The 27,802-nt window shown below is 40.9% G+C and overlaps 2 protein-coding genes across 4 annotated transcripts in view; one reads left to right on the plus strand and one right to left on the minus strand.

Annotated features, from left to right (window-relative positions):
- The window catches only part of CACNA2D3 (calcium voltage-gated channel auxiliary subunit alpha2delta 3), a 486,071-nt gene that overhangs the window by 401,268 nt on the left and 57,001 nt on the right, over positions 1–27,802 (plus strand). The window lies entirely within an intron of this gene.
- On the minus strand, positions 1,617–7,620 carry LRTM1 (leucine rich repeats and transmembrane domains 1; the record flags this gene model as incomplete). The annotated part of the gene is made up of 2 exons (XM_053380189.1): positions 1,617–2,262; positions 7,020–7,620. Coding segments are annotated over 2 exons (1,038 nt in total), but the record flags the coding sequence as incomplete, so codon positions are not given.

A 27,802-nucleotide genomic window follows, 5' to 3' on the forward strand; every position in this document is an offset into this window, starting at 1 on the left:
AAATGGTTTTTTGCAGTGTACATGGTTCTCCCTCCTTTTGTTTTACCCTCACAACAACTCAGTGAGGTAGGTTAGGTGAAGAAACAGAAGCTGGCCTAAGTTAGGATTGCCATACATCTGGAATTTCCTGGACATATCCTGAATACTGCAGTCGGCAGCAGTGTCTGGGTGGAAAATGGTAAAATGTCTGGGAAAATCTGGATGTACTGCAGCCAATGTCAGCAGTGCCATTTTTCCAATTTTCCATAAAAATAACTCAAAATAAGCTATCTCTTTTTGTCAAAGAAGCCCAACAACTTTAGTCAAAACTTTGCCCCCCCCCCCAAAAAAAACCCCGTCCGAATTTTCACTGCTTGAAATATGGCAAACCTACCTATGGGCACCAAGCAAACTTAATGGCTGAGTGGGTGTGTCAAATCATTTTGGCTCAAAAAAAGAAAAAGGAAAAAAATGTTATTGTTGCTGGATCAGGCCAATGGTCTATCTAGCCTACCATCCTGTGATCACATTGGCCAACCAGATGCCTATGGGAAGCCCACGAGCAGGATTTGAGTGGAAGAGCACCTGTGGTTTCCGGAAATTGCTATTCTGAAGCATTGCTGCCTCCTCCCGTCAACCTTGCTTTTTCCACCACGGTTGCACACTGGGTCAATAACTTCATCAAGCCATCTGTTATGATCCCAAGGTCTCAGTCCTGGTCCGTCACCGCCAGTTCAGACTCCATGAGTGTATTTGTTGGGGTATTAATAAATGACCACAACAAATGAATACTGGGGTTTGAACTGTTTAAATCTTGAATATATCCAAGCATGAGTATCTGAACAGAATTGCTATGAATCTTAAATCACTTTTTACTCCCTCTACTTAACATAGTATTGGAGCCCTAAGATCAGCACACGAGAGACCTACAGCGGGGGTCAGCAAACATTTTCAGCAGAGGGCCGGACCACTGTCCCTCAGACTTTGTGGGGGGCCAGACTATTTTTTTGGGGGGGGTGAACGAATTCCTATGCCCCACAAATAACCTAGATATGCATTTTAAATAAAAGCACACATTCTACTCATGTAAAAACACGCTGATTCCTGGACCGTCTGCAGGCCGGATTTAGAAGGCGATTGGGCCAGATCCAGCCCCTGGGCCTTAGTTTGGCTACCCATGACCTACAATAACACAACTCCTGAAACTTGAGTTCTTTGTGTAGTTTAGTATTGGCAGAGGTGGATTTTGGGCAGCACGACTGGTTCTGCTGCACTGGGCATCTATACTAGGGGGCACCACAGGGCATCAGACCTATGACATATTGAATTGAGCAGAAAGGAAGATGAGAGGTGGGGGATTACCGAATTTTGGCCTGGCACGTGGCACTGCTGAAATTTGAAAGCCGTCCCTGGCATTGTAGGACTGTAGGGCTATTGTACCTTTAACAGGTATGTGGCAGGTAGATTAAATAGAGTAAGTCTTTTGGAGTATAGAACTACAATTAGGAGGAAAGCTTCACTGGTTGACATTCCATCTGTTGGACAACTTATTACTGGCTTTATTTTTGGCACTCCACCTCCACCTGCAAAAGAGGGTACAAATCTGTATATACTTTGTTATGCAAATGTGTGTCTTTGGCAAGTGCAGCCGATTGCCCAATCTACATATGGTATACCAGTGGCCAGAAAGATCTTGTTGGCACCTCTGTAGTTATATGCAAACATTTTTGAATGTGGAAAATCAAAATGTAAGAGTAACTAATAAATCAGCCATATTCCGACTCTACTCAGCTTGTTGGGCAAGGGGAGTAGTATATGTTTCTGAAACCCCATAGCAATCAGTAACTCAAGCCAACGACCTCTCAAATGACTCTTTTTCCTCAAGACTCCTTTTCTCCTTGCCAGAGGGGTTCTTTTCACGCTGGTACTTTGCGGTGATTGCAGCATAAGCACAGCCATACACAGCGGCAGCCAACATCATGAGACATACAATCCCACAGACCACTCCAGTTATTACTACAGTGGCAATTGCATGACGCAAGCTAACGGGCCGTGGCTTTGGTTTCGGTTCACAGTGTGACCGGCTGCTGTCTCCTCCGTGTTCATTGTGATGGGCGAGCTTTGGAGAACTTTTGTGCTCAGAAGTATAGTGAAGAGCATTGGCTTGGTGGAAATCGGAAGCTGTAGGAGGGCAGATTCCATACAATTCATAAGGAATTCTCAGGAGGTCTTTTCCCTTCCGATGATCAGGCGCTGAGCAGATGATACTGTCACTAATTCCTCCTGAAAAGAAGGAGCATTTGTCAAGCTCTTGCTCACTCAGAAGAACCAACCAAACACCCACTAACAAATATAATGAAGAAACTGATTTTTCTCCTGTATAAAAATGACAACCATCTTCTATGCTAGTTGGTTTACAGTTAAATTACAACAATGGAAAAACCTCATATTAGTGTGTGGTTTTGCTAGTCGTTTGTGAAAATTAAGCTTTCCTTTCATTCATAGATGCTATTGGAAAACAGTCCAACTAAGGAAAACAAATGCTCGTAATAAGGTTGCAAATGGGGGGGGGGATACACCATTGGCTTGAAGCCCAACATAACCGTGATTAAAGCCAACATGGAGGAAGTTTAAAATGGCCACCATATAGGAACAGTGTTTTGGAAACCATGGTTAAATAGATGCTGAGCAGAGACAAAAGCAAATTAGGTCCTATTTTAATGTGAGAATGATCAGATGTTTTCCATTCAGTGTCAGAGAGTTGGCCTGATCTGAGTGATGGCATGCCACAGAACAACAATTGTTGTGAAGGAAGTGAAAGGTCTGGGACCAAGAGGGTCTATGTGCTTTTGGTGGAAATTGAGAGCAGAGACAAAGAGCTCAGGAAGCAAAGAGGCTGAGGGAAGTTTCAGTAGCAAGACGAACCAGGAGATAGGACCAGGACGTAGGGGCCCAGAAGATACAATGGCTAAAGAAGAGAGACTAAACAGAGATGGACTGAGGGTAGGAGATAGTTAACGGGTAGGAAATACTACACTTTCTTTGACTGCACTTTATATTTAAACAACTGTATGTATAAGATCGCAGAGAAATTAGTTTTGGATTGACTTTACATTGGTTTCTAGGGTTCTGGTTTCTTTTTCCAGGGACAAAAATGTTATCACACATGTCTTCAATCACTTGAGGAGTGAATTTCAGTCTGAGCATACAAAGGGGTGGATGGGAAGAATCTCCTATTTTTTCCATTTTATTGTTTCTGTTTATAAGTATACATATAGGTATAAAATGAAGTGAGCAAAAAGTATGGACACAGAAGTTACAGATATAAAAGTTATATAGTAGTAAAATTGATGTAATATGTCTGTTGCTTTTTGCTATCCCAAGAGTTATTGAATGTGAGCCATTTTTCAACAAATCTGCTTTCTGTCTGCCTTCTTTAACTTGTATATAAAAGGCCCTCCTTGCATATTCAAACAATGTTCACTCCCATTCTCTCAGACTTGGAATTTAGTCAGATCTGCAGTATTTTGTATGTAGAATTCATGCTGCCATGACTGTAAGATTTTATGTGATTTTTGTTTTAAAAAATGCTATGATGCCCTTCAGTGTAATATAAATATTCTCAGAGCTCACTCCTATGCATGTTTTTTTTCAGGAAGAAGGCACACTAAGTTCAGTGGAACTCACTCCCAATAAAGTGTGCATAGGATTGCACCCCAAGACTCTTACCAGAGAGTAAACACCATTGAGCTGAATGGGATTTAATTTGGATTGCTTAGGATTGTTCTGTACAACTGCAGCCCTAAACGCATTATGTAGAAGTTGAACTTAGTGGAAATTACTTGTGCATTAAAATGGATACGATTGGGCTGCAATTTACTGCACGTTGATGGGATTAGGTAGGAAAGAATAATGGAGACTCAAAATTCAGTCATAATCTTGTAAGAAGATTATTCCATTGTCCAGCAAATAATTACAATGGGATTGTCCACCACAACTGCTGATGAATGGCTTGGAAAAAACAATTGAAGAATCATATAAGGCTGTAATTCCATGCACAGTAGCCTGGAAATAAGCCCAGTTGGACTCACTGTAATGTTCATCTGAGTAGAACATGCACAACAGTGGTGGGGAGGATCTTTTTGTTGGGATATTGCCGGGAAGACAGGGGCATCAGGCAGGCATTGGGCAGGCCCCCAGCTGGCTCCAGCCACTGGCCAGCAGCCGATCTCCCTTGGAACAGCATCAGTTAGCGACACAAGCCTCATATACGCTTAGAGACCCATGCACACTCTATCAGCAGAGTGCGCAAATCTTCTCACAGCAGAAGAGGTGGACAGAGAAATGTGTAAGCATAATGTACAGCATTTTATTCAGCATAGTTCAGGAACAAAGGAAAACATGTCTGCTTCCCTTCGTCTCCAGCAGTAACACAAAAGCTATATACAAACAGAAGTTCCCAGCAAGTGCTGGAAGTAAACAGGCATGCGGCATACAATAGTCAAGCCTGTTCCCTTTTAAGGTGGAACGGAACTATATCCTAACACTTTTTCACTCCGTGGGTGAGATCCTTATCAGGTTCTGCCTCACGGGCCAAATTTGACAGGTGGGCAGTGTGGCTGTTTTGTATTCTGACAATGGGTTGTTAATGTTGCCAGAAAGATGCCATGTGATTAAATTGTATTTCCTGGGACAAAAATATATCTTCTCCCACAAGCAGAAAGGTTGAGCTGTTCCTCCTTTGAAACACTGCTTACCACATTTTGTAGTAAGTGAAGGACTACAATTATCTAACTCCCCCCCATCCCCACTGTCCTCCATTACGTCCATCCTCAGCAATTATCGAATTGCACAACTGGACATTTACACACCAGGCTAAAACTTTTTGTTCTAGCGTACCTTTAGCATAGGTAATATTCAGATTGTTATGCTGTTTTACTTGTGTGGGGTTTTTTTTTAAGGTGGACATTTCATTCTTCTTATTTTTGTTCATGTGTGTGTGTATGTGTGTGCGCGCGCGCCCGTCCATCCATCCATTTGGGGGATATAAAGGTAGGGCAGATTATTTAGTGGATCTGGGAGAGGATTGGGCATCATTAACACAGGATATATCAGTTTGCTTTATGTAAGTCTTACAAGAAAACTGTTAGTGAAATGAAAAATTGCTGGTGGAATATACAACATGTGCTTTTCCCAGATAGCATTGATAGTAACTTGATTTCTATTCATGTTACAAATGTATGCAGATTAGAACAGTGCAAAGATGGGAAAAGCAAAAAAGGTTCTTAATTTGTCTTGGAAAGCTTCTTTCCCTGAGATAAATTTATGAAGTTATTCTACAAACTTAACAGTTAAGTTATATCCATTCATTATGTTCTTTTGCTTACAAGAAGATGTCTGTATGGAGCATGACTGCAGCAATATATCCTAGGATGGGAAGAAATTACTTAGTAATATTTTAACTGTTCAAGGCTCTTGGAAAATGATGACCACCTTGGGAGTATATTATATCCAGTACTCAAATTCTGAAATAATAATAATATTTTTATTATTTATACTCTACCCATCAGGCTGGGTTCCCCCAGGAAAAGCAGGAGGTGTAAAGAAACCCACAAGCTCCATCCCCCAATTCTCTCTTCTACATTTTAGCTTAATTGTGATCTCATGTAGTCTTCTCAAAGCAGTAGCTAAGGTATCCATCACATAAGGTAAGAAGGCTGGACTCCTCTAGTTTCATTCCTCAGCCTGCTAACTAGGAAGTTTACTTCTGAATAAATATTTTGAGTACAGAATTGCATGATGTATTGTTCCATGATCAATATATCTGCTCTTACTACTAGTTTGAAACTATGCTGAATTTTGGAAATATGACAGCAGTGTCTCCACTTGTTTCCATTATTTGTGTTAGAAGTGGTTGAATTGATTGAGTTGAAATATGTGTATTGAATTGCAACTATATGAATTGCTTCACATAAAACATCCTGAAGTGATTCAACAATAAAAACATCAACAATAAATACACACATTTATAACATTTCAAGAACATAAGAGCCTGCTGGATCAGGGCAAGGCCCATCTAGTCCAGCATCCTGTTCTCACAGTGGCCAACCAGATGCCTCTGAGAAACCTGCAAGCATAGCATGAGCGCAAGAACTGTGGTTTCCAGCAACTGGCATTCAGAAGCATTACTGTCTATGACCAATGGGGCAGAGCATAGCCTTAATGACTAGTATCCATTGATAGTCTTATCATCCATGAATTCATTTAATTCAGTACAGATTGGGATAAAAACCAATGAATTGATGTTAGTTGTTGATTAATGTAGATACAAAGCTCTCTCTCAAGATTCTAAAACTTAGGGTCACCTAAAGACACTGATATGAAATGACAAATAAATAAATAAATTGCTGCCATGATGGGCCCTGGCTCCATGTTTACAGGAAAGGTATAGTTTACAGAAAAGGTCCCAATACTAGCTGCTGGGGGGACAAACAACTGTTCAGAAACATCAGAAAAGCATCTAGCAGGTCACCATTACCAACAAAAGATCAGGGTCAACAGATCTTTCGCCTGATCCAGCAAGGCTCTTACGTTGTGGCTTCAGTATATATAACATAAGTGAATGGTCCAGACTTCCCAACATGCTCTTACAGTGTGCAAGTAGCTGCCTTGTCAACAATTTGTTAAAGCCATGTATGTACTACTAAACGTAATATGAACCCTCTCAATAAGCAGAAGTCATAGAAACTGCTGTATAGAGTTAAGAATGTTGTAATGTATGATATCGGCAACCCTAACCATCATCACATTGCTATATTTAAACCTTGTTACACAGTATCAAGTGTAGGAAGTGTATAGGCTATACTGTAAATTCTACATCAGGAAGTCATCCATACTCAGCGACTCCCCCCACCAAATCCATTTTCCATGTTATTAGATGCTCCCTTGAATTAAAACTTCAATAAATAGCGAAGGTGAGATATGCCTTAATGACATTTGCTGGATGTACAGTATATATGTAACAGAGAAAAATTACTTACCTCTATATAAAAAACTTTCCAGCCACAACTTAAGGCCAAAGACTTGACAATTGCATTGCCAGAAGTTACCCTTAAACAGAACAACTTTCAGGTTTGGGAGCGATTCCAACAGAAGTCTGTCTACTTTCTGAAGTTTATTATGTTTCATAGACAATAAAGTTATGTTCCCTGTATTTTTTCCCAGAGTTCCAGGCATACTTAATATATTGTTGGAGGATAAATCCAGCTCTTTTAGGCGTGAAAGCGAACTAAAAGTTTTGTTGTCTACATATTCAATGAAGTTCTTGGTTAGGTTTAGTATCTGTAGATGTTGCAGTTCTTTGAATGTGCCAGGCAACAGACCCGTGATAGAGTTATTAGATAAATCCAGGATTTTGAGGGCCAGAGTGTCAACAAAAGCACTTTGACTGATTTTCTGAATGCGATTATTTGACAACAGCAATATTTGAGTTTCAGCAGGTAAGTGTGAAGGAACTTCAACAAGCCCTCGATTCCTGCAGTCCACTGTCTTTAAAAAGTGATTACACAGACATTTTGGAGGACAGCCACTCAGCACATCTGTTAGCAAGATGACACTTGAAATCAAAAGCAATGAACCTATGCAATAAGAAAAGAAGTATCAGTGTTACATTCTGCATCTTGTGATGGCAGTTAGTATATTGAAGATATGTACAGAGTAAGTTTGCATATTTGAATAGCAGGATGAACTGTAGTTATAGTCATAAAATCCTCATGTCATGCATATCAGCAATTTTCTCAAATATACAGTATCTAAATGAACCAAGTTTCCATGGGTTGTTGCCAATGCTAGTCCTACTCAAAGTAAACCAATTGAAATTAATGACCATGGATAATAATAATAATAATAATAATAATAATAATAATAATAATAATAATTTATTATTTATACCCCGCCCATCTGGCTGAGTTTCCCCAGCCACTCTGGGCAGCTCCCACTCAGGTGTTAAAAACAGTACAGCGTTTAGATCCATTAAATTCAAAGGGTTAACTCAAAGCTTTGTTGGGGAGAATCCTAAAACTTTGTCAGAAATGCAAATGTGCCCTATGAATTTTACACCCAGAATAGTAAATGAATTCCACTGACAGCATGGAGGGAGCTAGAAAACATTCAACAGACTATTTTCAGTGGAGCGTAATTGTAATTTTATTTTTATCAGTATTAATGGTTTGGTCAAGCCTCATAATAAAACAGCAGGTCCAATTGCTGCTTAAGGAATTTTTCATCCATGTTACTTATTCACTGATGAGCCTCGCATTGGCTGCTCCCTGGGAGACACTAAGACCATGGTTATGAAAAACACTTAAACCAGTGGTTAACTTTAAGACTGTGAGTGGCTTTGTTTACTTCAGCAAGTCTTTCTCATCTTCTTACATTTCGTCATGTGATCTGTAGTCACCCCGATCTACAGCATTCTTAACTGTTTAGAAACTTTCCAGCCTTCTAGAGCTTCCTTGTTAAGTTCTATGAATTCCTTTCCAGTGGCTCACCGGCTTGCACATTGAAATGAATGAGATAGCCAACATGCATTAGAGATCTAGACAATATGCACATTTGAGTGAACTGAGTCTGGTGTGTTGAGCAAGTGTCTGGGATGCTTTTCTGGATCAAACATCAAAAAAATAAAACCAGAGGGTTGTATCCTATTCTCAACAGGTCCATGCAAGTGAATAGACCCAACTAAGTTTCATTAATTTCAGTGAGTCTATTCCTTTTTTGTACTGTACACCGTACGATAACTAGTAACTCTTATTTGAACAAATGTTCTTAAACATCTCTATTGCTGTTATTATCTATAGTTCTATTAATTCTATTACCAATATTTCATATTATGGTTCACTTGTTCATGTCTATAATCCATAAGCATTCTCAGCATTCTCTGGTATCTTAAATGTCTCCTGTCTTTGAAACAGTGAATGAAGTTCACACAGTTCCTTACAATGGCACAAACAATATAATGAGTACTATTTTTTATAAATAATATTTCTCAGACAACATTCTTTGTATGTATGCACACAGTAAAAGCAATCATATACCAGGCAATGATAGCTAAGAGCCATATGTCCAGATTGATAAAAGCTTTCCGTCTCCTTTCATGAATGGTCCCTGAGGCAGATCAGTAGTATCTCTTATTTCTAAGCAGGAGTCTTAAGGGCTTGAGTCTTGTGTACATTTATTTTGGGGTAAATCCCAAAGAAATCAGAGGGACTTTCCACTTGGCAAACATGCACACCGTTTAGCTTCAAGTCAAATAGTATTGAAATATTCAGGAAAAGTCACTGAATGTAGAACTTAAATTTCCTAAACGATACAGATATTTAAGAGCCTTTGATTTCATAACCAAGCATGTCAGCCTTCATATGAAGCCATTCACTTTCTGAGATTACAGTTTATCTTGTACATAATTTCTCAAACTTCATTGCCAAAAATAGTGTTGAAGTCCCCCTACAAATATTTGAACTGACCCTACAAATGCCCGATTACTGTTTCTGAATGTTGCATTCATATAAGGAAGATAAGGAGATGCATTTTGAATCAGCATGCTTAGCCTGCAACAATTTCCTTGAGTCCACAAAAAAAATTGTGGTTTATTGATTTGTCTGGATTTTAAAGCATAGTTTATTTGCAAAGTAATACCCCTTCACAATACGTCTACATAAAAGTATATCTTACCTTTCATGGCTGTTCACTTGTCGAGCTTGCAGGTCTCAGTTCAAGTTTTATATGAAGCAATAACTCTCTGTAGCAAAGTTGCTTCACTGCTGCATATGCATTATTGCACTTATTCAGAAAACACAACTGTAGCTGCCATAGGACCTCCAGCTAATCACAGCTTTATAAATGCTGGTTAGTTCCCCCACCCCATTCAATCATGTTTCCTTTCAGATTCATTGACTGCTCGTTTGCTACCCACAGAGATTTCCTACGCCTCTCTTATTAAATCAACAGGCCTTGCAGAGTGTCTGTCAACTTGTGCTAGACAGCTGCAACACAGAAATCATGACCTAATAGCCTAGCCTTTTCAATTATTTAATCTACCTCAAATCCAAGGCACAAAAATAAAGCTGACTTTTAAAATCCCATGTAGTTCTTGATTTCTGTTGGATTGTTAGCCATGCTTTGTCAATCCGTTCAAAATCAGATGACTCTGAACTTGCGTTCCCGCCGTCCTTGGCTGTGATTGGAGGCAATGGGGTGTGTAATCTCAGTACGAGGAGGCCTTCATCTTGATTACATGGTTTTGACCGTGCACTTGTTTACTGTTCTGGGGCTTATACTTTAGATTTCCCTAGGGATTAGCCGTGCTGACAGGATTTTATTGTAAAGGGGGAAAGCAAATTTTTGTGTTTCTCTTTTTGAAGGAAAAAAATGCCCAAGAACTTCAGACATTCAAAATATGAGTCCTCTCTTTTTCCCCAAACAAGAATGAACAACCTTAACTGATATATGGATTAGCTTTATGCTGCAGTTGTGGGTATAGTGACTTGTGCCACTGCTGCTGAACATGCCTGATATAACTCATCATCACTTTCACTTATGTGGTTAGGTTGCCATTGAGGGAACAGGAGGAAAACACCCAACTTCTTCCTCCTAATTCCCTACCAAACCTCTGAATAAGTGCTTGGGTCACATAAAGAACAGGACCAGCCCCTAATACAAAAATGCTAGAAACAGTTTCTCCACTGGTGAATGGGGTGGGGTTGGGTGCCCAGAGGGCTCTCAAGGTGTGGGCTGGGAAGAATTGTGGCCCAGTGGATCCAGTCATTTCTCTTAATTCTTAATATAATACTTCCTTCTACAGTCCCACAACTTCACGTTTCCAGTGAAACCTGGCTGCCATTTTCACAGAAGAGTCAGCAGAGTGCTAAAATGAAACTGATATTTACATAACGGGTGTGTTTTATAGGAGATTTGCCTGGGCCTGCCAGGTCCATTAGTCTTCCCTAATTCACCAGATGTAAAATTGACAGTCCACCATACTCTATTCCAGGGAAATGAGAAGTGAAAGGGGGAAATCCATTTTTTAAAAAAATCCTGATTGGCTGGTTATCTGCTTGGCAAATCAGAAGTGGGTAAGGGGGCGGCCCACCAGGGCCTAGCACTCATTTTTGCATTTCCTTGGAGCAGTCCTGGTGTGTTTCTGGTGGGAGAGGGTGATCGTTGAGGCTCCCATTTTGACCAGTAGAGCCCGCAATCTAGAGCCCCTAGGTTAGGTAAGTTCAGTGGTGGGGTGGCAATGGGTAGGGCTGAGCAAGCCGGAGCTGCTTGTTGCTGCCGCCATTGCTGGGCCCAGTGGCAGCCTGGGCCTGACTTTGCAAGGTGCAGGGTGCAATCCACCCCAGCGCCTAGTCGATCAGGGCCTTCAGATGTTGCTGAGTGGAGCAGGGCCCATTGGCAGTGTCGGCGCAACTCTGCAAGGTGCAGGACGAAATCTACCCCAGTGCCTAGCCAAGCAGGATCGTCTGGTGTTGCTGACTTGCATCTAGTAAATAACTAAGTTTCTACTCAGAAGAAAGCCGCACTGAGTTCAGTGGGCCTTACTCCCAGGTAAGGGTGTGTGGGGCTATAGTGTTTTATCTAGGCAACCAGGGCTGCACGGATAACAAGATCTTTTTGCACCAGGTTAAGTGAGGAACAATGGCTTTTTAAAATTCTCCCGTATATATAAAACTCCCTGTGCAGCTTTTGGGCTGTATCTGTAGGTTTCTCCCTCTGTGTCAAATAACTGGGGTCAAATAAGTGTGGTTTACTTTTTATAACACATGGAAGATGGATCTCCCTCGGGAGGCTCTGGACTCTCTTTCCTTGGAGGTTTATAATCAGACGTTGGGTGGCCATCTGTCATGGATGTTTTAGCAGAGTTTCCTACATTGTACTAGAAAGATGACTCTTGGGGTCCCTTCCAGCTCCATGATTCTGTTTTTGTGCTTCAACAATATTTCATTCTGTTCCTATCATTTTGTATAAATTATAATATTTATAATTTATAATTTATATAATTTATAATTATATAAATATAATTTATAATAATATAATAATTATTATAATAATTATAAATAAAACATGTTCTGTTTACAAACAAAACATTTAAATAGCTTTTATAATGGTAGGATGGGGGGAGCATGGGCATAGTCATGATTTTTGTTAGGGGGCAGGCTTTTGTTAGGGGGGCAAAACCTCAAATATATATTGATTTGATTTGTATTGATTTTACTTATGGGTGGTAGCTGTCTGCACCCCTTGGCTACGCCCATGGGGGGCACCGGAAGGAGAGAAGATCAGAAGAGGGCAACAGTAAAAAAAAAAAAAATTGGGAAACTTTTTCCCAGTGTGGTGTAGTGGTTAAGAGCGGTAGTCTCGTAATCTGGGGAACCGGGTTCGCGTCTCCGCTCCTCCACATGCAGCTGCTGGGTGACCTTGGGCCAGTCACACTTCTTTGAAGTCTCTCAGCCCCACTCACCTCACAGAGTGTTTGTTGTGGGGGAGGAAGGGAAAGGAGAATGTTAGCCGCTTTGAGACTCCTTAAAGGGAGTGAAAGGCGGGATATCAAATCCAAACTCTTCTTCTTCTTCTTCTTCTTTACTCTACTGAAATGGACTGAGTGGTCTGAGCAGGGAATCTATCAAACACACCCTTTGCAGGTCTCCCATTTATTCCGTTGTCTGTGGAATGGAGCGGCAATAAAACTGCTACCACATTTGCAAAGCTAAGCAGGGTCTGGTATGGTTTCAAGTTGGATGGGGGACTGCGTGTTGAGATTCTTGCACTGCAGGGGGTTGGACTAGATGACCCTCAGGGTCGCTTCCAACTCTACAATTCTATGAATCTATAACTGTTCTAGTCTGGATTATCGCAAAACACAATTAGAAACTTTTGGTAGCGAATTAAGATATAGTTTATATTTTAGTATTTCAGAGCTGATAGAAAGGCTAGTCACCAATACTGCATGCACTTCCATCAGAAAAATTTACTGGCACCTTTTCTGTTGTCCCTCCTCTTTTCTCTGAGGTGCTGCATCTGGTACCAGATCTGATGACACTAAGGGAAAGTGGGCCAAGCTGAACATGGGCTGGGACATTGCATTCACTCAATATGATTTCTCATCCAAATGTTTGTTCTGCTATTGTAGCATCTGCTAGAGTTTAGCTCATAATGCTCCTGACGAGTGATATGTTGCGAACACTGAAGGGCAAATGACTCTGCTGGAATCCTGTGAATGTAGATTGTGCGGCACTCAAGCTGGGCTTCAAACCCCCCTGTTTCCTAAAATGGGTATGCACTTCAAGGTCAATATATCGCTGGCATTGTACTGTGTGGATTCCTACTGTCCTATTGGAACCTTACTTGTCTTCTTCAGATGCAGGTATATAATGGGGAAGTGTTAACAGGGGCATGCCTTATTGTCACAGGGTGTGGTCTGAAGGGACATGGGGCCACCACTTTTGAACTTCAGTAGGCTTGAGTCTAGTAGTCCTTGGATAGACAGTGACATGTATGTGTCTTGAGCCAGTGTGGTGTAGTGATTAAAAGCAGTGGAATCTGGTGAACCGGGTTCGCTTCCGCATTCCTCCACATGCAGCTGCTGGGTGACCTTGGGCTAGTCACACTTCTTTGAAGTCTCTCAGCCCCACTCACCCCACAGAGTGTTTGTTGTGGGGGAGGAAGGGAAAGGATATTGTTAGCCACTTTGAGACTCCTTAGGGTAATGATAAAGCCGGATATCAAATCCAAACTCTTCTTCTTCTTCTGGACTCCTGCGCAAAGTACACAGACAGAGGCTCTTACTTGGAAGTAATCGAGCAAGCAATGGTACATGCTTGACAACAGACAGAATTCTCAGGAGTTATGGTTCAGGAGTTCAAGGGCAGGGCAAAAAGTTCAGAACGGGGCACAAGTGATGGGTGTTTCCACACCTCTCCTGTCAAGGTTTTAAAGATGAGTGGCATGCACCCTTGCGAGACTACCTCACCTTGTGGGATTGCACGTGCACAATCCATCAGGGCAGCTCTGCTGCTATCTGTGAAGGCAGTGCCTGGTTCTAGGGCAAAAGGGTACCCTCTCCTGCTCAGGCTCCTGTTCAGTTACTGCTGCTGCCTATTTAGCTCACCTCCTTGGCTGATCAGAGCACTCCCCAGCCTCCACTGAGATGTCCCTCTGTGCAGAAAGTTTGGAGGGGAGAGCTGGCATCTCTGCTTCCCCTTCTAAAGCAATTGAAGTTGGGATAGAAATAGAGGAACCCCCCCTCCTCCAACCCAGGTTCTTCCAGTTCAGCTAAGCTCCCCCTCTGTTTCTTTCTGCTTCTCCATCAGGGTCTGCCAACCCAAACTCAATCCCACACTGCTGTGGGGCTCATGACATCAGGCCACCTTAGTCCCATGATCGAAAAAAGTCAGATGTAAACGCAAGACCATGAATAGATGAGTCTATTTGAATATTCTGTGTGGATGAGGATGATGCTTCCACACTCAAGCTGGTATGCCACAAATGAATTATCTCAACAGCCAACAAAAACAGAAAAGCTAGTAGAACCAAGTAACTCTAGCCAGCTGAACCAAAGGCCAAATGGGGGGTGTTTTGCACACCCCTGGAAGGCCAATAAAGAAATGAGATTGCATCTTGTATTGAAGTTGTAGGCTGAATAGATCTCTAGAAGCCTGGTACATAATGAAGTTGACAATAATAGCCATTATCTGCATTTGCTTTGCCTTGTTCTTTACGGAAGTGTGGTTAATGTGATCTGAAGTGTGAGCTGGTGAAGGCGTTACACTGTCACTCAACAAAACTCTTCAATCCACATTTTCTGCATTTAACCTAGATGTGAATGTTGGGTAAAAATATTTTGCTGCTAGTATCTGTGGCAACCTGAAAGTTCTGATGTGCTGCTTCATTGTATTAATTTCTACAAATGAAATTCCCTCCACTCTTGACATAGCCCATCTCTTCTCATTATGATGACTGTCACCAGGCTCCACCCATGAGTCTTGAACGGGATGCATGATACAGAACAGTAATATAGATATTATTGCTTCCTGCTGTGGCTTTTATGGTTTTTCTCGGCTCAGAATTCTCTATAGGCTTAGTAAACTTTTCCTTCGGCTTGCATATCTGTTTGATGACAAATTGTTTTTATAACCATTGTCTTGAAGACGTGTCTTCCAAGCCAGGTGTTTTTCCCAAGATCCTGCAGCTCTCTGTGCTACAGAATGGAAGCTTTAAAGAACGCCTCTCAACTGCCTCTCTTAGTTTGGGTAATCCTTTGCAACTACAATTGTGTTATTTTTAGCACTAACAAATTGAAAAGATGTTCACAGAGCAGGGTCAGTGAAAAGTTACAGCACTGTGTGAGGTTCCTTTCCAACAATAATACAGGCCTTGTTTGATGCACTCTTGAGTTGTGGTAGAAGAAATTATTACCCTTTGGTTGTTGTTGTTGTTTTTTCCTTTTTAGTCAAACCTTCCTACTTGGTCCATCTTCTGGCAACATATGATTAGAGCTGTCAAGTTACCTTTTATTCCTATGTGGCTATTTCTGTCTTCCTGTTGAGGGTATTGGCAATAAAAATGGGTACACAGATGTTCCTGTGCTCTTTAATTTTCTTTTTTTTCCCCTCCCTCCCCCACCCTACCTATCCTTTGTGATAAAACTCTAATGTAAACTTGTGAGCACAAAAAAGAATAATCTTGAAAACTACTCTTAAAGCTGGTCACTTAAAAAATAGCAAGCTTCCTTTTGGTATTCTAATGTAGTCTGGCAACTGTTATTTAACTGCTTAAACTAGGCGTGTACAGAATTGTCCCTTATATGTTGTTGAGAGTTTTCTGTTGGTCCAACCTTGGGTGTCAGATATCCAGAGGAGTGCTGTCTCCGATATCTTCAACATTTCCAAACAAGTTCAGTGCAGGTGTGCATCCCCCCCACCAACCAGCTGCCAGTTCTGGAAAGTTAGGAGTTAATTCCATATTAAGTAGTCCCAATTCAAGGGCCACAAAGAGCAGCAGTGGAACTGAGCGGTTCCTTAATAGTAGAAAAGTAATTGACAATATATATGAAACCCCTTGCCAGTTTTACGTCTATGGGGAATTATTCTGAATTGAGCCTGTCAGTTTCAGTGTCATTCTTTGCAGCCTTTGTGGGTTGAATAGAATGTCATAAATTCAGAGAAGTTGTGTGGATAGGCTGCAGAGAGCAGCAGTGAAACTGACAAGTACTAGCCTTGTATCTGCAGCAAGTAGGGAGAAGCCACTTCACAGTGCAGGTAAAATTGGCAATAGGCTTAAAACTCTGTTTCAGTTTTACCTCTCTATTGAAGGCACCCCATTGATTAGCTACAGAGATGGAGCATATCATCTCTGTGGCTGCTCTTTGCAACCTTTTACACAAATTTTGATGTTTGTACAACTGTTTGAAAATCCAGTCACCAGTAAAACATTTCACGACAATAATACTTAAAATAGGATCAGATTGGCAGTCATCACAATGCTTTAAACAAAGGTATCATATGTTGCTGATAAGTTGCTCCAGAGAGCAGTTATGAAGCAGCATTTTGCAATAGCTGCTGCTTCCAGACCAAATTCAAGGGTGACCCCCACAAAAAGCAAATTACAGTAAGCACAGTGTTTGCTTTTTCTTTAAAAAATGTTTAGGGGTACTCTCTTTTTTTAATTTTATTTTGATATTGCATATACATACACACATCAAATATACAAAAAAATAGAAAAAAGGAACGAGCATACAAACAAAGAAAAATGAAAAAGAAATGAGACTCAGAAAACACAGTGACATCTGAGACTCAGAAAACACAGTGACAGGAAATGAGGCCGCCATTGGGGGTAGCAACAGAACTGATGATTCACCATGCTAGAGAAGAAACTAAAAAGTTTTTAAAAATTAGTTTCTTCTCCCGTTAGATTCACAAAATATTTAGGGGTCTGCGTCCCCCCAGAAAAAAAGCACTAAGCATATCTAGAAGTAACAAGTGCATAGACCATAATGGTTGTCCCTAGGATGTAGAAAACCCCGGCAGACCTGATCTTAGTGCACTATCAGGCTAGTGTGTTAGTATATGTTCCTTCCAATATCTAGGTCCTAAGTTGTGTAGGACTTTATAAGTGATTACTTATTTGGCTTAGTAGCACCTTGGCAGCCAGTGCGTCCCTTTGAGGACTGTTGTAATACGATCTTCAAGATTCAAACTGGTCAGCAACCACAAGCTGCTGCCTTTGCACTGTTTGATTTATTTGTTTTTAAAAATACTTATATACCACAATTTCATAAATAGTATCAGAACGGTTTACAACAATTATATATACAATAAAAACCACACACAATTCCCCCCTTAAATCACAGCTCACTGACTATTACAGAAATAGATTCCCCCCCCCCTTAAGCCTAACCGCATAAAAAGGTTTCAGCAAATGTTCAAAAATTAATACAGAAGACACTATCTGAAGCTTCTGAAGTCGTAGAAAAGTGCATGCAGGTCCCGCTATCAGAACACTCATCATCTGAAATCTCAGCCAAACACAAAGTTATACCCAAACCTCACTACACCAGTGGTTGAATCACATATCTGAATAGCCAATGTTTGCTCTTTTCCTTACTTGTTTGGTGGGCGGCAAACATTTAAGGCAGAAACCATGGAGGGAGGGAAAGAGATTGGAGAAATCAGGGAGCAGGAGAGATCAGACAAATCAATTTTTGTTTGGCTTTTGCTGATTGGCTGCAGTAGTTTCAGGCAGAAAGCATAGAGGGGGAAAGGATGGATTAGAAGTGTTCCTATAGGAAATAGATTCAGGTAGGTAGCCATGTTGGTCTGACGCAGTTGAAATATATATGTTTTTTAAATAAATAAATAAAAATTAAAAATTGTGCTACTGGACATTTTTTTTAATTTTCCTATAGGAAATGATGGAAATCATCAGCTCGTTATGTGAACACTTGCCTAACAAATGCTTTCCTGGAGATGCATTGTATTTAGAAAGTAGGAGCTCTGAGTAAACATGTGTAGCCAAACCTTGATAACACCAGGAGTTTCTTTTCGCCTACTCCCCCGTGGCTTCCCTGGAGCCATTTTGGTGCAACATGACAAAGTGGGCCTACCAGAAAGTGGTGTGGCTAGAGCAGCTGACATTTCCCCCTTCTTCCTTTGTTTAGCCGGGCTGCTCTAGCCATGCCACTTTGTGGTAGAGGAGGACTGCTTTGCTCTATCACAACGCGACAGGGTTAGAACAGCCAACACTTCTTTCCCTCCTTTCCTTGCTGCACAGGCTGCTCTAGCTGCACCAATTTGTGGTAAACCCACTTTGGTGGGTCGTGCCAAAAACCCTCGCGGGGGGGGGCAGGAAGCAGTGGTGGAGGAGGAGATAGGCAAAGCACTGGATAACACTGCCCCCACCCACCCTGAAAAAAGCCACTTACTGACAATATGTTTGGAGTAGTGCTTAATCTTTTCTGCACAATCATTTCTCCATACTAAACACACCCTTCCAAGCAATTCCCCTTGTCAATTCCAAAATGCACGTTTGAATTGGGGGGAAAGAAGTTTGGGGATGATTTGGAGCTATGAAATCAGTCCCCAAATGGGTTAAACACATTCCCAAACTGCTTCTTCAATCCAAACTGTCTGCTGCTTAAGTGGCTTTTCCGGACATAAAACAAGGACATCAGTAATATGTATTTGCATGCATTGTGTCATGAAACAAAGATCTCTAAAGCTTCTCTTTCTCAGAGCTTTCTAAATGAACTTTGTATTAATGTTCCAAGATCCCTTATTCAAAGAGAATGTTGAACTATATGTCAGAGAGAGTTTAAAATACAGGGTTTCTGCTTCCTCCTTGTTAAGTGGCTTGGTGATTAGTGAGAGACATACCAACTGCTTCCAGTGGGTTAATAGGAGATCATATTATATTACTGCTGGACTCAGTCCAAAACTTTGAATAATTTTAGTCTTTGGGCTTCAATGGACTTGGATTGGGTTTCTTCGACTGCTACCGGTAGGTAAAATAATTTGGTTCTCCCCACCCCACCCCCCAATCCCTTTAAAGGTTAAGCCATTAGATCTTGGGAAGCAAATTGGGGGTTTGATGATGAGATCTTTCCAATATTATGCAAAGAAGTCTCATATATTATATTCTATGCTGGATGCAACAAAGTTTATCTACTGGCTCTGCTGCTACTTAGCTTGAGGTTATACTTTGAATTCCATTGGGAGAATCAGCTTGAATCCATTCACTTGTTTTGAAAAATCATGACTCATTAAGAGCAACTTGGTATGATAGTCCCAAAATTTGGGTCTCTTTGTGGCGCAAGGAGAGCCATAAGCATTTGAAGGTGGGATATAAATACATAGGGCATGCTTTTCGGTGATCTGGCCCAGATACAAGAATCTTTTCCTACACTAGCTAGGCTCCCCTACGCACCAGCATTTTGGTTTGCGGGAAAGGGGGCCTTGTGAGTCTGGTACTACCCCAGGGAAATGAGAGACTGGGTTAGCTTACATTTAATTGCAAGTTAAATAAAGTAGTAGCCAGAGACTTTAAATCAAATTTCATGTGTCTGCCTATTTAGTGATGGCAGCAAAAACAGGTTTCAATTTTTCAATCAACTCTCCGCTTACATACAGAGTTGTGTGTGCTGTGCATCCTTTTGCAGATACAGAGAAAATGTTGGGCAGATAAGCATGATTAAAGTTAATTAGTGACTTCATATTGTTGCAGTAAATAGAAGCAGATGACACTTTACATAAAAGTAATAGAAACAAAAGGGATCAAGAAAAAGGAAGAATTAGAAAAGCATGTCTGAGATTAAGCGCAGGGTTTACATGTTGTTTTATTTAGATATTTTAGATCATTTCTTCTCAAAGGCTATACATTTTACTCAATTTCATTTTCACTTATGATGGATAGCCCACATTATCCATGGCTACATCAAAGAAGATTCCAATGTTGTCTTGGTCTTGGTGTTTTCTTTTTTGCAAGTTGGTAGCTATGCGGTTGTTCTAAATTATGGCATTACATTTGTCAATCTCATACAATGATAATGAAATAATGTATACATTCTATCTTAAAGTGACTATGGAGTTGTTTTGAGAGGGTTGGGTGCCCAATCTTTTTAAAGCAAAGTATCAATTTAAAAAAAAGGAAAAGGGGATGCAAAGCCTTTATAATAGGGGTTTTTTTAGCCTGTTTTTTTAAAAAAAGCTTCAGATTCAAAATACTTGCTTCTGTGATTTGTTTTATTCTTGCATACACAAAAAGAATTTCACATACATTGATCAGTAGTAGGCCTACATAAAAATATAAACAAACACATGAGTGGGAAATGGCCATATAGTGGAGAGCATCAAGACATCTTTCCCTACAGATTTTTATTGAATAGACTATTTGAGATCTGCTTAGATGGATGTCGCAGTTTCCCCATGAGATGACATTTCTTTGAAATAAGTGCTTGAAAGATGTACCAAAGCCCAAACATTTCATTGTGTGTGTGTGTGTTTGTATGTGTATGCTAACACTGAACTAAACTCTCCAAGTCTGGCTTACTTACATCGCCAAATTGAGACCCTCTACATAGGAGGTAAGTATCAGCAAGCTTGAGGAGACCCCAACATTTGCATAAGTACAGAAAGGTTGGGTAAGAACCTGAGGGCCAAAAGAAGCAAAGTAACCCATTGTGGTCTGAGCATTCCCATGGCCGCAGAATGTTGGCTGACAATTGAAGGTGGGTAGGCTCCAATACTTTGGCCACCTCATGAGAAGAGAAGACTCCCTGGAAAAGACCCTGGTGTTGGGAAAGATGGAGGGCACAAGGAGAAGGGGATGACAGAGGATGAGATGGTTGGATAGTGTTCTCGAAGCTACCAGCATGAGTTTGACCAAACTGTGGGAGGCAGTGGAAGACAGGAGTGCCTGGCGTGCTCTGGTCCATGGAGTCACGAAGAGTCGGACACGACTAAACGACTAAACAACAACAACAACAGGAAACCAGAGGGAGAGAGTCCCACTTGTTCAAGGTCACACTCCCTATGCTCTCTATACCCTTTAATGGTGAATGCTACCTAGTGGTCCTCTTTAGTGATCAGTAGCTGTCGTTACCATGTAGTGTATGTGAGTATAATAGCCAGGCAGAAACAGGAATATCCGTGTTACTGCTCTCTATGACATTTCCCAAATGGTGCACAGAGGGGGCAAACACTTTCCATATGATGCTATCAAGCATGAACGACATGGGATACCTCTGCTTGCTGCTGCTGTTCTTCATTTCAATGGCAGGTATGTTTTACAAGGCAATATACAGCAGGCTGCTGTTCCTGTGTCTCCATTCCTCTTCCTCTAGCATTTTTTTTTAAAACCTTCTGTTTCAACTGATGTAGCAGACAGCGCAGTGAGTTTTATATCTGCCACAACATCCTAGAGAGCTTTTGGCATATTTCTTAACTACAAGCAGATTTTTTTAGCCTGTGCCCACCATGTTTTAAAAATTCTTTTCCACCCACAGAAAACTTATATATACGGTATGTATATAAATATATGAAGGCGGAGAGGAAAGCAAGGTATATGGGTGAACTTCTCATTCTTCACCACATGTACCACAATTGTGCTGTTGTCAGAAATAATAAATCCTTGGAACACTCAATTGAGGATGAATTATACTGATTTCGCTGTCGAACACTTCCAAAGCAGGCCACTATGGGGTTTGTTTTATAAAGAAAATCTATTGCAAAGTACACGTTTACGAAAACAGCAAGAATGCTGTGGAATCTGCTTTCGTTTAAGCCCAGGGACGGTGTATAGTGGAAATGCCTAGATATATTTTAGTAATTTGGCAGGTAAAATCATCAGGCACTCTCAGCCTCTTCTGCTATCAGGGAAGCTCGGTTGAATTCAGTCACATTGGGAAAAGAATGAATGGGTGCTGCATCAAAAAGTATATTCAAAAGGGAGAGTCAATGGACATGAACATAAAGGCTACTGTAACGCCCCTAATAAGGGCAGCTGTCTGTATTGCACACATGGTGACAGAGAAGTTGAGCAATTCTGGAACATGTTCTTTCTAATAACTGAACCAAGGGATGCTAAGATGTGAGTAGTGAAAAATCTAGATATTTTAGGAAGAATGCTCTCCCTAGGGCAGAGGTTTTCAACCTTTTTGAGTCCACAGCTCCAACTACTTTCTTTCTGAGGCTTCCCTTTGGGGAAACATGCTCCAAGCCTCAGGACCCCAGTTATGGCACCCCTTGCTGCAGGCTTGGCAGCCCCTCACCCCTTTTCAAACACCCTCCCCTGTGATATGTTCCCTCAGCCGCCTCTTCCCTCTCCTTGGGAGTCCTCCAGGCAGCAGCTGCCACCTCCCCTGGTCTCTGAGCCGCCCCAAAGAGAGGTGTCTGCTCACACCACCCCATTGAATAATTATTTACAGTGGTTGCCATATGTTCCAAGTGTCCCCATTTTCTAGGAACAGTGCTGGAATTATGAAAGCCGTCTGATTCGACCCTAGAGTGTCCCTATTCCCCCTGCCAGTACTGCTACCGCTTGTCCTGAGCAGTGGTAGCAGCTGTGAGGAAGCATCCCATCGCCTCTCCAAGACATCTCTATGGTCTCCGCTGCTGGCTTCCTCCCTTGAGCAGCTTGCAGTGGCTGCTGGTGAGTGGGTGAGGAGGAGGAGACCCAGCCCTGTGTGATGTGCTGACTCTGAGGGGCAGGCAGAAGGCAGGGCCATCCCGGGTGGTAAGAAAGGGGGAGCGGAGCACAAGGAGTCTTGGGTTTTTTTTAAAAAAAAAATGCTTTATGTGTCTACATCTAATCTTGCCCCTTTCTAAAATTTGTTTATTGGTGTGTGTTTTTCTTTTTGTAAATGTGATGGGTTTCTCAGTGTAACAACTGATGAATCATAAAATGTAATCTACTGTATGTCAGTTCCTAGGCTTCTTTCATGCTCTAGCACAGGCATAGGCAAACTTGGCCCTCCAGATGTTTTAAGACTACAATTCCCATCATCCCTGACCACTGGTCCTGTTAGCTAGGGATGATGGGAGTTGTAGTCCCAAAACATCTGGAGGGCCGAGTTTGCCTATGCCTGCTCTAGCATCACACCAAAAGGGTATAGGGAAAACATTGCTTCTCCACCATTATGGACTTAAGTTGGTTGTTTGCAATTTTGGCAAGTTACAAAGAGTATCGTGTATTAGTTGTGACCCCCAACACGTTTTAAAAGGGCATAGGATGTAAATCATGTCACAGCTTATAGATTTCAGTGGATTAGAGAATCAGTGGATCAGTTCTGAGGATCATGTCTTCTGCTTCCCCATTTTACCATATACCAATGAAATGATAAATTATTTTAAACCAAGAGGCTATCAGTATGTAGTGTGTGTGTGTGTGTGTGTGTGTGTGTGTGTAATTTTCATTTATTCATACATTACAATTTTGCAAAGTTTTACAATTTTCAGTTTCAACCACCCTTCTCCCTCTTTCTGCAGTTCCTTACATTTATTTTTGTCCTTTCCTGCATACTCCAAATTGTCTTAACTTATTCTTTTATACATCTGTTCTGATATATATCTCGTATATATATTTTAAAACTGCAGGTTTTTACAATGATCCTGCCAGTATGTAGTTATTATAAGTGCACCATTGAAAATTGATTTCAATAGAATCTTACCAGGCACACCTACAATTATCTTTCTGAGAAGCTATATAAACACAACTGCTCTGTCCTTTAAAAAGAAAGATATGCACAACCCTACCCTGCTTTGAGAGGCTACAGGATGAAGGTAGATTAGAAAAAGGGAAATCTCAGCATTGCAGTTTACATTAAAATCTTGCTGGGATTGAATTAATGACTTCTTGTTTCAACATGGCTTAGAACTAAAGATCAGGGTACTTCAGGATAGATGGCTCTTAGCCAACCCAGTAAGTACCTTATGTTTATATTGAACATTGAGTATCGCTGAACAATTTAGTGTGGTGCTATCTTCTGCACAGATTAGAAACTGCTGCATTTTTAAAAACAAATATTAAATGAATGAATGACTAGGAGTAGATAACGACAACAAACGAGTAAGCTGCTTTAAAGGAATTTACTCTTAACAGCTAATCTCTATAAATGCCAGCATCCTTATTATAGAAATACAGGAACATGCATTTTCATACAAACTATGTGGGATCTTTGTACATAATTGCTGGTATATGTGTAATAAATGCACATTTGTCTCCCCAGTACCTCCAAAATCTGTGCTTTTGTCATGGGACAGCTGGCATTTACTAGCACCGAACTGCCCATATTTTTAAACAGAACATGTAACATTAGTCCTTGAAGAGACGTTTTCTCAACATGTGTTGAGTAGTGCTTTTTATGAAGTTGTTGTTGTTGTTGTGTATGCTGCCCATACAAATATATGTAGCATTGATTTGTGGCTCTTTTTCAGACAGATCTGCACATTAACTTTTTTCACTTTAGAGGGTGGTGACGTTCTCAACAACCAAGTTTACTTGGACTATGCTTGTATCATAGTTCAGCTTTTAGAGTGGTAAATTACCTTAACTATTTTGGACTGCATTTCATAGGTACCATTTTTAGGAAGATAAGCACATTGTCAGATTTTTTTCTAGGAATCAGGACATACCTAAACTTGCTTTTTATATCACATTGAAGTAGCTAACAGTTTTGGTAGCCCAGCAAATAAGTCTCTGAATGAATGAGTGAGTGATTCTAAAGCATCTTTATGCAGATAGGTGATACTTTTAAAAATAAAATATTGATTTAGAACATATTAATATATCTACTGGTATGAATATATACAATATATCTTTTAGGGATATAGATGCATGAAAGGTTGTAGGTCCTGCTTCCCATCTTTCCTGTGTTCATGTAATGCAACCTTCTCCATACTTGGGTTCCCAAAAGGTAATGGACTAGAACTCCGATCATTCCCAGGTCACTGTTATTCATCATTTATTAGACCATTTTATTCCAACAGGCTTTTGTAGTATGTGGCAAACACTGCATTTATGCTTGGTCTTGACAGCTAGTTTCACCTCCTTGGCTGATTGTTTTATTATATTATCATGTTTCATGAAATTGCCGTTTTGAATGTTGTAAGCCACCCTGGGTGATGCTTTTGCACCAGGAGGGCAAGATATAGAGGCTTTAATGAATAAGTTTCCGGCTCATGTCTCCTCTTCCTTTGCGAAAGGACAGGCATGCTGGCAAAACCCAAGACAAACCTCGTTGTGAACTCCACTGTGCATATCGCCAAAATGAAATAAGAGGTGGGGGAGGTTTTCCCTCTGCTTCATAGTGGGTTGGATGGTTTGGAAAGGATTGGAAAGGAAATGAGCCAAACTGTGACAATTTCCTCTCTCCACCCCCACCCCACTTTATATTAAGTCTAAACTGTTAAAATGTACTTAGAACTCTTCAGTTAATTCCCTGCAGTAATCTGTTTAGCTTCCCTCAAAATATCACATCATTCTAGGGGTATCCTAGCTGTGATGGGGAGAATGGCAGGTTGTAGCCACTGGGGAGGAGATTGCTGCTGACAAGCTACTTCTCACCACTATGGCAAGTGCCCCCACCCTACCCCACCCCACCCCACCAAGAATGGGGTGGCAGATTTCATTGGAGCCCTAGTATTTATATTATTGATGTACTATTAATTCTAGACATTGAAATCCAATCCAATTTGGGTGGAAGATGAAAAGGAAGGGAGAGATTGGCCAAAAATTGCCTCTCCCACCCGCTAGCCATTCTCCAACAGTAGCTTCTGCTGGATCAGAGCCTGTTCTGCAAATGGAAAGTGGACTCCTGGATTCAACCCCTTCTTATAGTTATTGTTGTATTTATTTAATATGTTTGTGTCCCACCTCGAGGCATTGTCAGTGAGAGCTCTTAGGTAGCCTCCCATCCAAGCACTGATGAGAGCTAGACATGTTTGGATTGCATCCTGTGCCCTTAGAAACTAACAACAGAGCATCCTTTAATGCAGTAAGAAATGGTCCAAACAGGTAGTTAGGTGTCAAAGGTGTAAAAAGAAGAAAAGAAATAAATTGAGGGAAGACAGGGTGTTACCAGGAAGAGCCATAGCTCAGTGGTAGAGAACGTGCTTTAAATGCAAAAGGTCCCAAGGTTCAGGCCATGATGGCTTCAGATCAGACTGGGAAAGAAACCTTGGAGGGCTGCTGCCAGTGAGTGTTAATGAGCTAGACAGATCAATGGTCTGACTCAGAATAAGGCAGCTTCCTAGGTTCCCAAGCATCTGCATTTAGTCTTTAAGTTATTTCCAGATAGTCGGTGATGAACCCTGGCCCAGAGAGCTCTAGCAGAAAGGGGATGTTTGCCTAGGATGCCAGCTCTGCATGAGGTTGCCAGCTGCTGGGCACACTCACTGGCACTGCCATAAGCTCCTTCCTTTTGTGTTCTGCCAGTGTGGCCAATGAGTCGGCTACTAGTTGCTAGGAAATGACAACACATATGTCCCAAAACACAGTGGTAGGAAACAACACAGTCCAACTCCACACTTATTATTGGTCAATAGAGATGGCTCAGCACAGTGCCATTTAATGCCCCTACCATGTTGTCAGCATCAATGAAATGTTTCCTGACTCATCCATTAAAAGCAACAGCTATATTCATGAACCTGGCTGTACAGGAAATGGGAGCTGTAAGTTTGAGTCATTGCCTTTTAAAAGTGCAACTGATTTGTAGGACGCTGACAAATATTAACCAGCTTGGGGTTTAGCTATTGAACTCTGAAGCTCTGGTATATTGACGGATTGGATTGTAGAATGTGCAGAAGAAGAATGTGCTGGCTCCAGAAGGGGTGTGTGTGTGTAGTGGAATGGTTCTCAGAGCATTAGATGATCCAAACATTTAAAAAACAAACAAACCTATGTTTGTTTCATTGCTCTTGAGAAGCACAAGAAATATACATATATTTTCTCACACTAAATCCTGCAGCATTGCTTTGTTTTTGCCACTGAGGTTCAAAAGAAAATTAGTATTCCATTCACTAGTGCTGCTAATTCTTCTGAAAATCAGTTCAATTAAATCACTATGACCTGAAAAGCAGGAAACATTCATAATTTCCATTTATTATGCTTCATATGGCAATGACTTTTCAAAGCGTAGTGTGTTGGGGGAAATGAATTCTGGGGAGACATTCCAAAGGCACATAAAACCCTATGCAGTCTTCCTAAAAAGGTTGTAAAATACAACATATAAACAATAAAAGAGGCTTGAGTAAGAGGACAGGCTATGTTCTGTTTCTTCAAAGCAAACTCTTGGTCCAGCCACTATTCCCATGAAGTGTGTGTGGGAGCATTTTCTTCTGTTCTCTTCCATCAAAGAATCACATGGGACATTTGTTGATTTTATCATGATGCAGTTTGAGTCTATCGCCTCAGCTACACATCTGAAATATTATAGCTAAGCTGTACCTTGCAAGTTAATGCTGCAGCTGTATTATGAGCCAAAAGCTTAAGATATCAAAAAGAATGGAACACCTGGGAAAATAGTAATAAATCCAGTCCTGCCATTTTTAAACAAGAAAAAATTCCATTTAAATGGTAGGTGTTCTACCTGAATGCAGACAAGCAGGAGCAGGTCCAGTGATTCTGCCTGATCTTCTATTTCCTATTTAATCCAGTTTTTTTTTTTAAAAAAAATCATTAAAACACTAAAGAGTAACACCACACAAAATAGCAATTTCTTGCTTTTCCTCATTACTTTGAAATGAGAATAATTTAAGCTTTGCAGAAATCAGTC

The sequence above is a fragment of the Podarcis raffonei genome, chromosome 2 (genome assembly GCF_027172205.1).
Source record: "Podarcis raffonei isolate rPodRaf1 chromosome 2, rPodRaf1.pri, whole genome shotgun sequence".
In the NCBI taxonomy this organism is placed as follows: domain Eukaryota; kingdom Metazoa; phylum Chordata; class Lepidosauria; order Squamata; family Lacertidae; genus Podarcis; species Podarcis raffonei.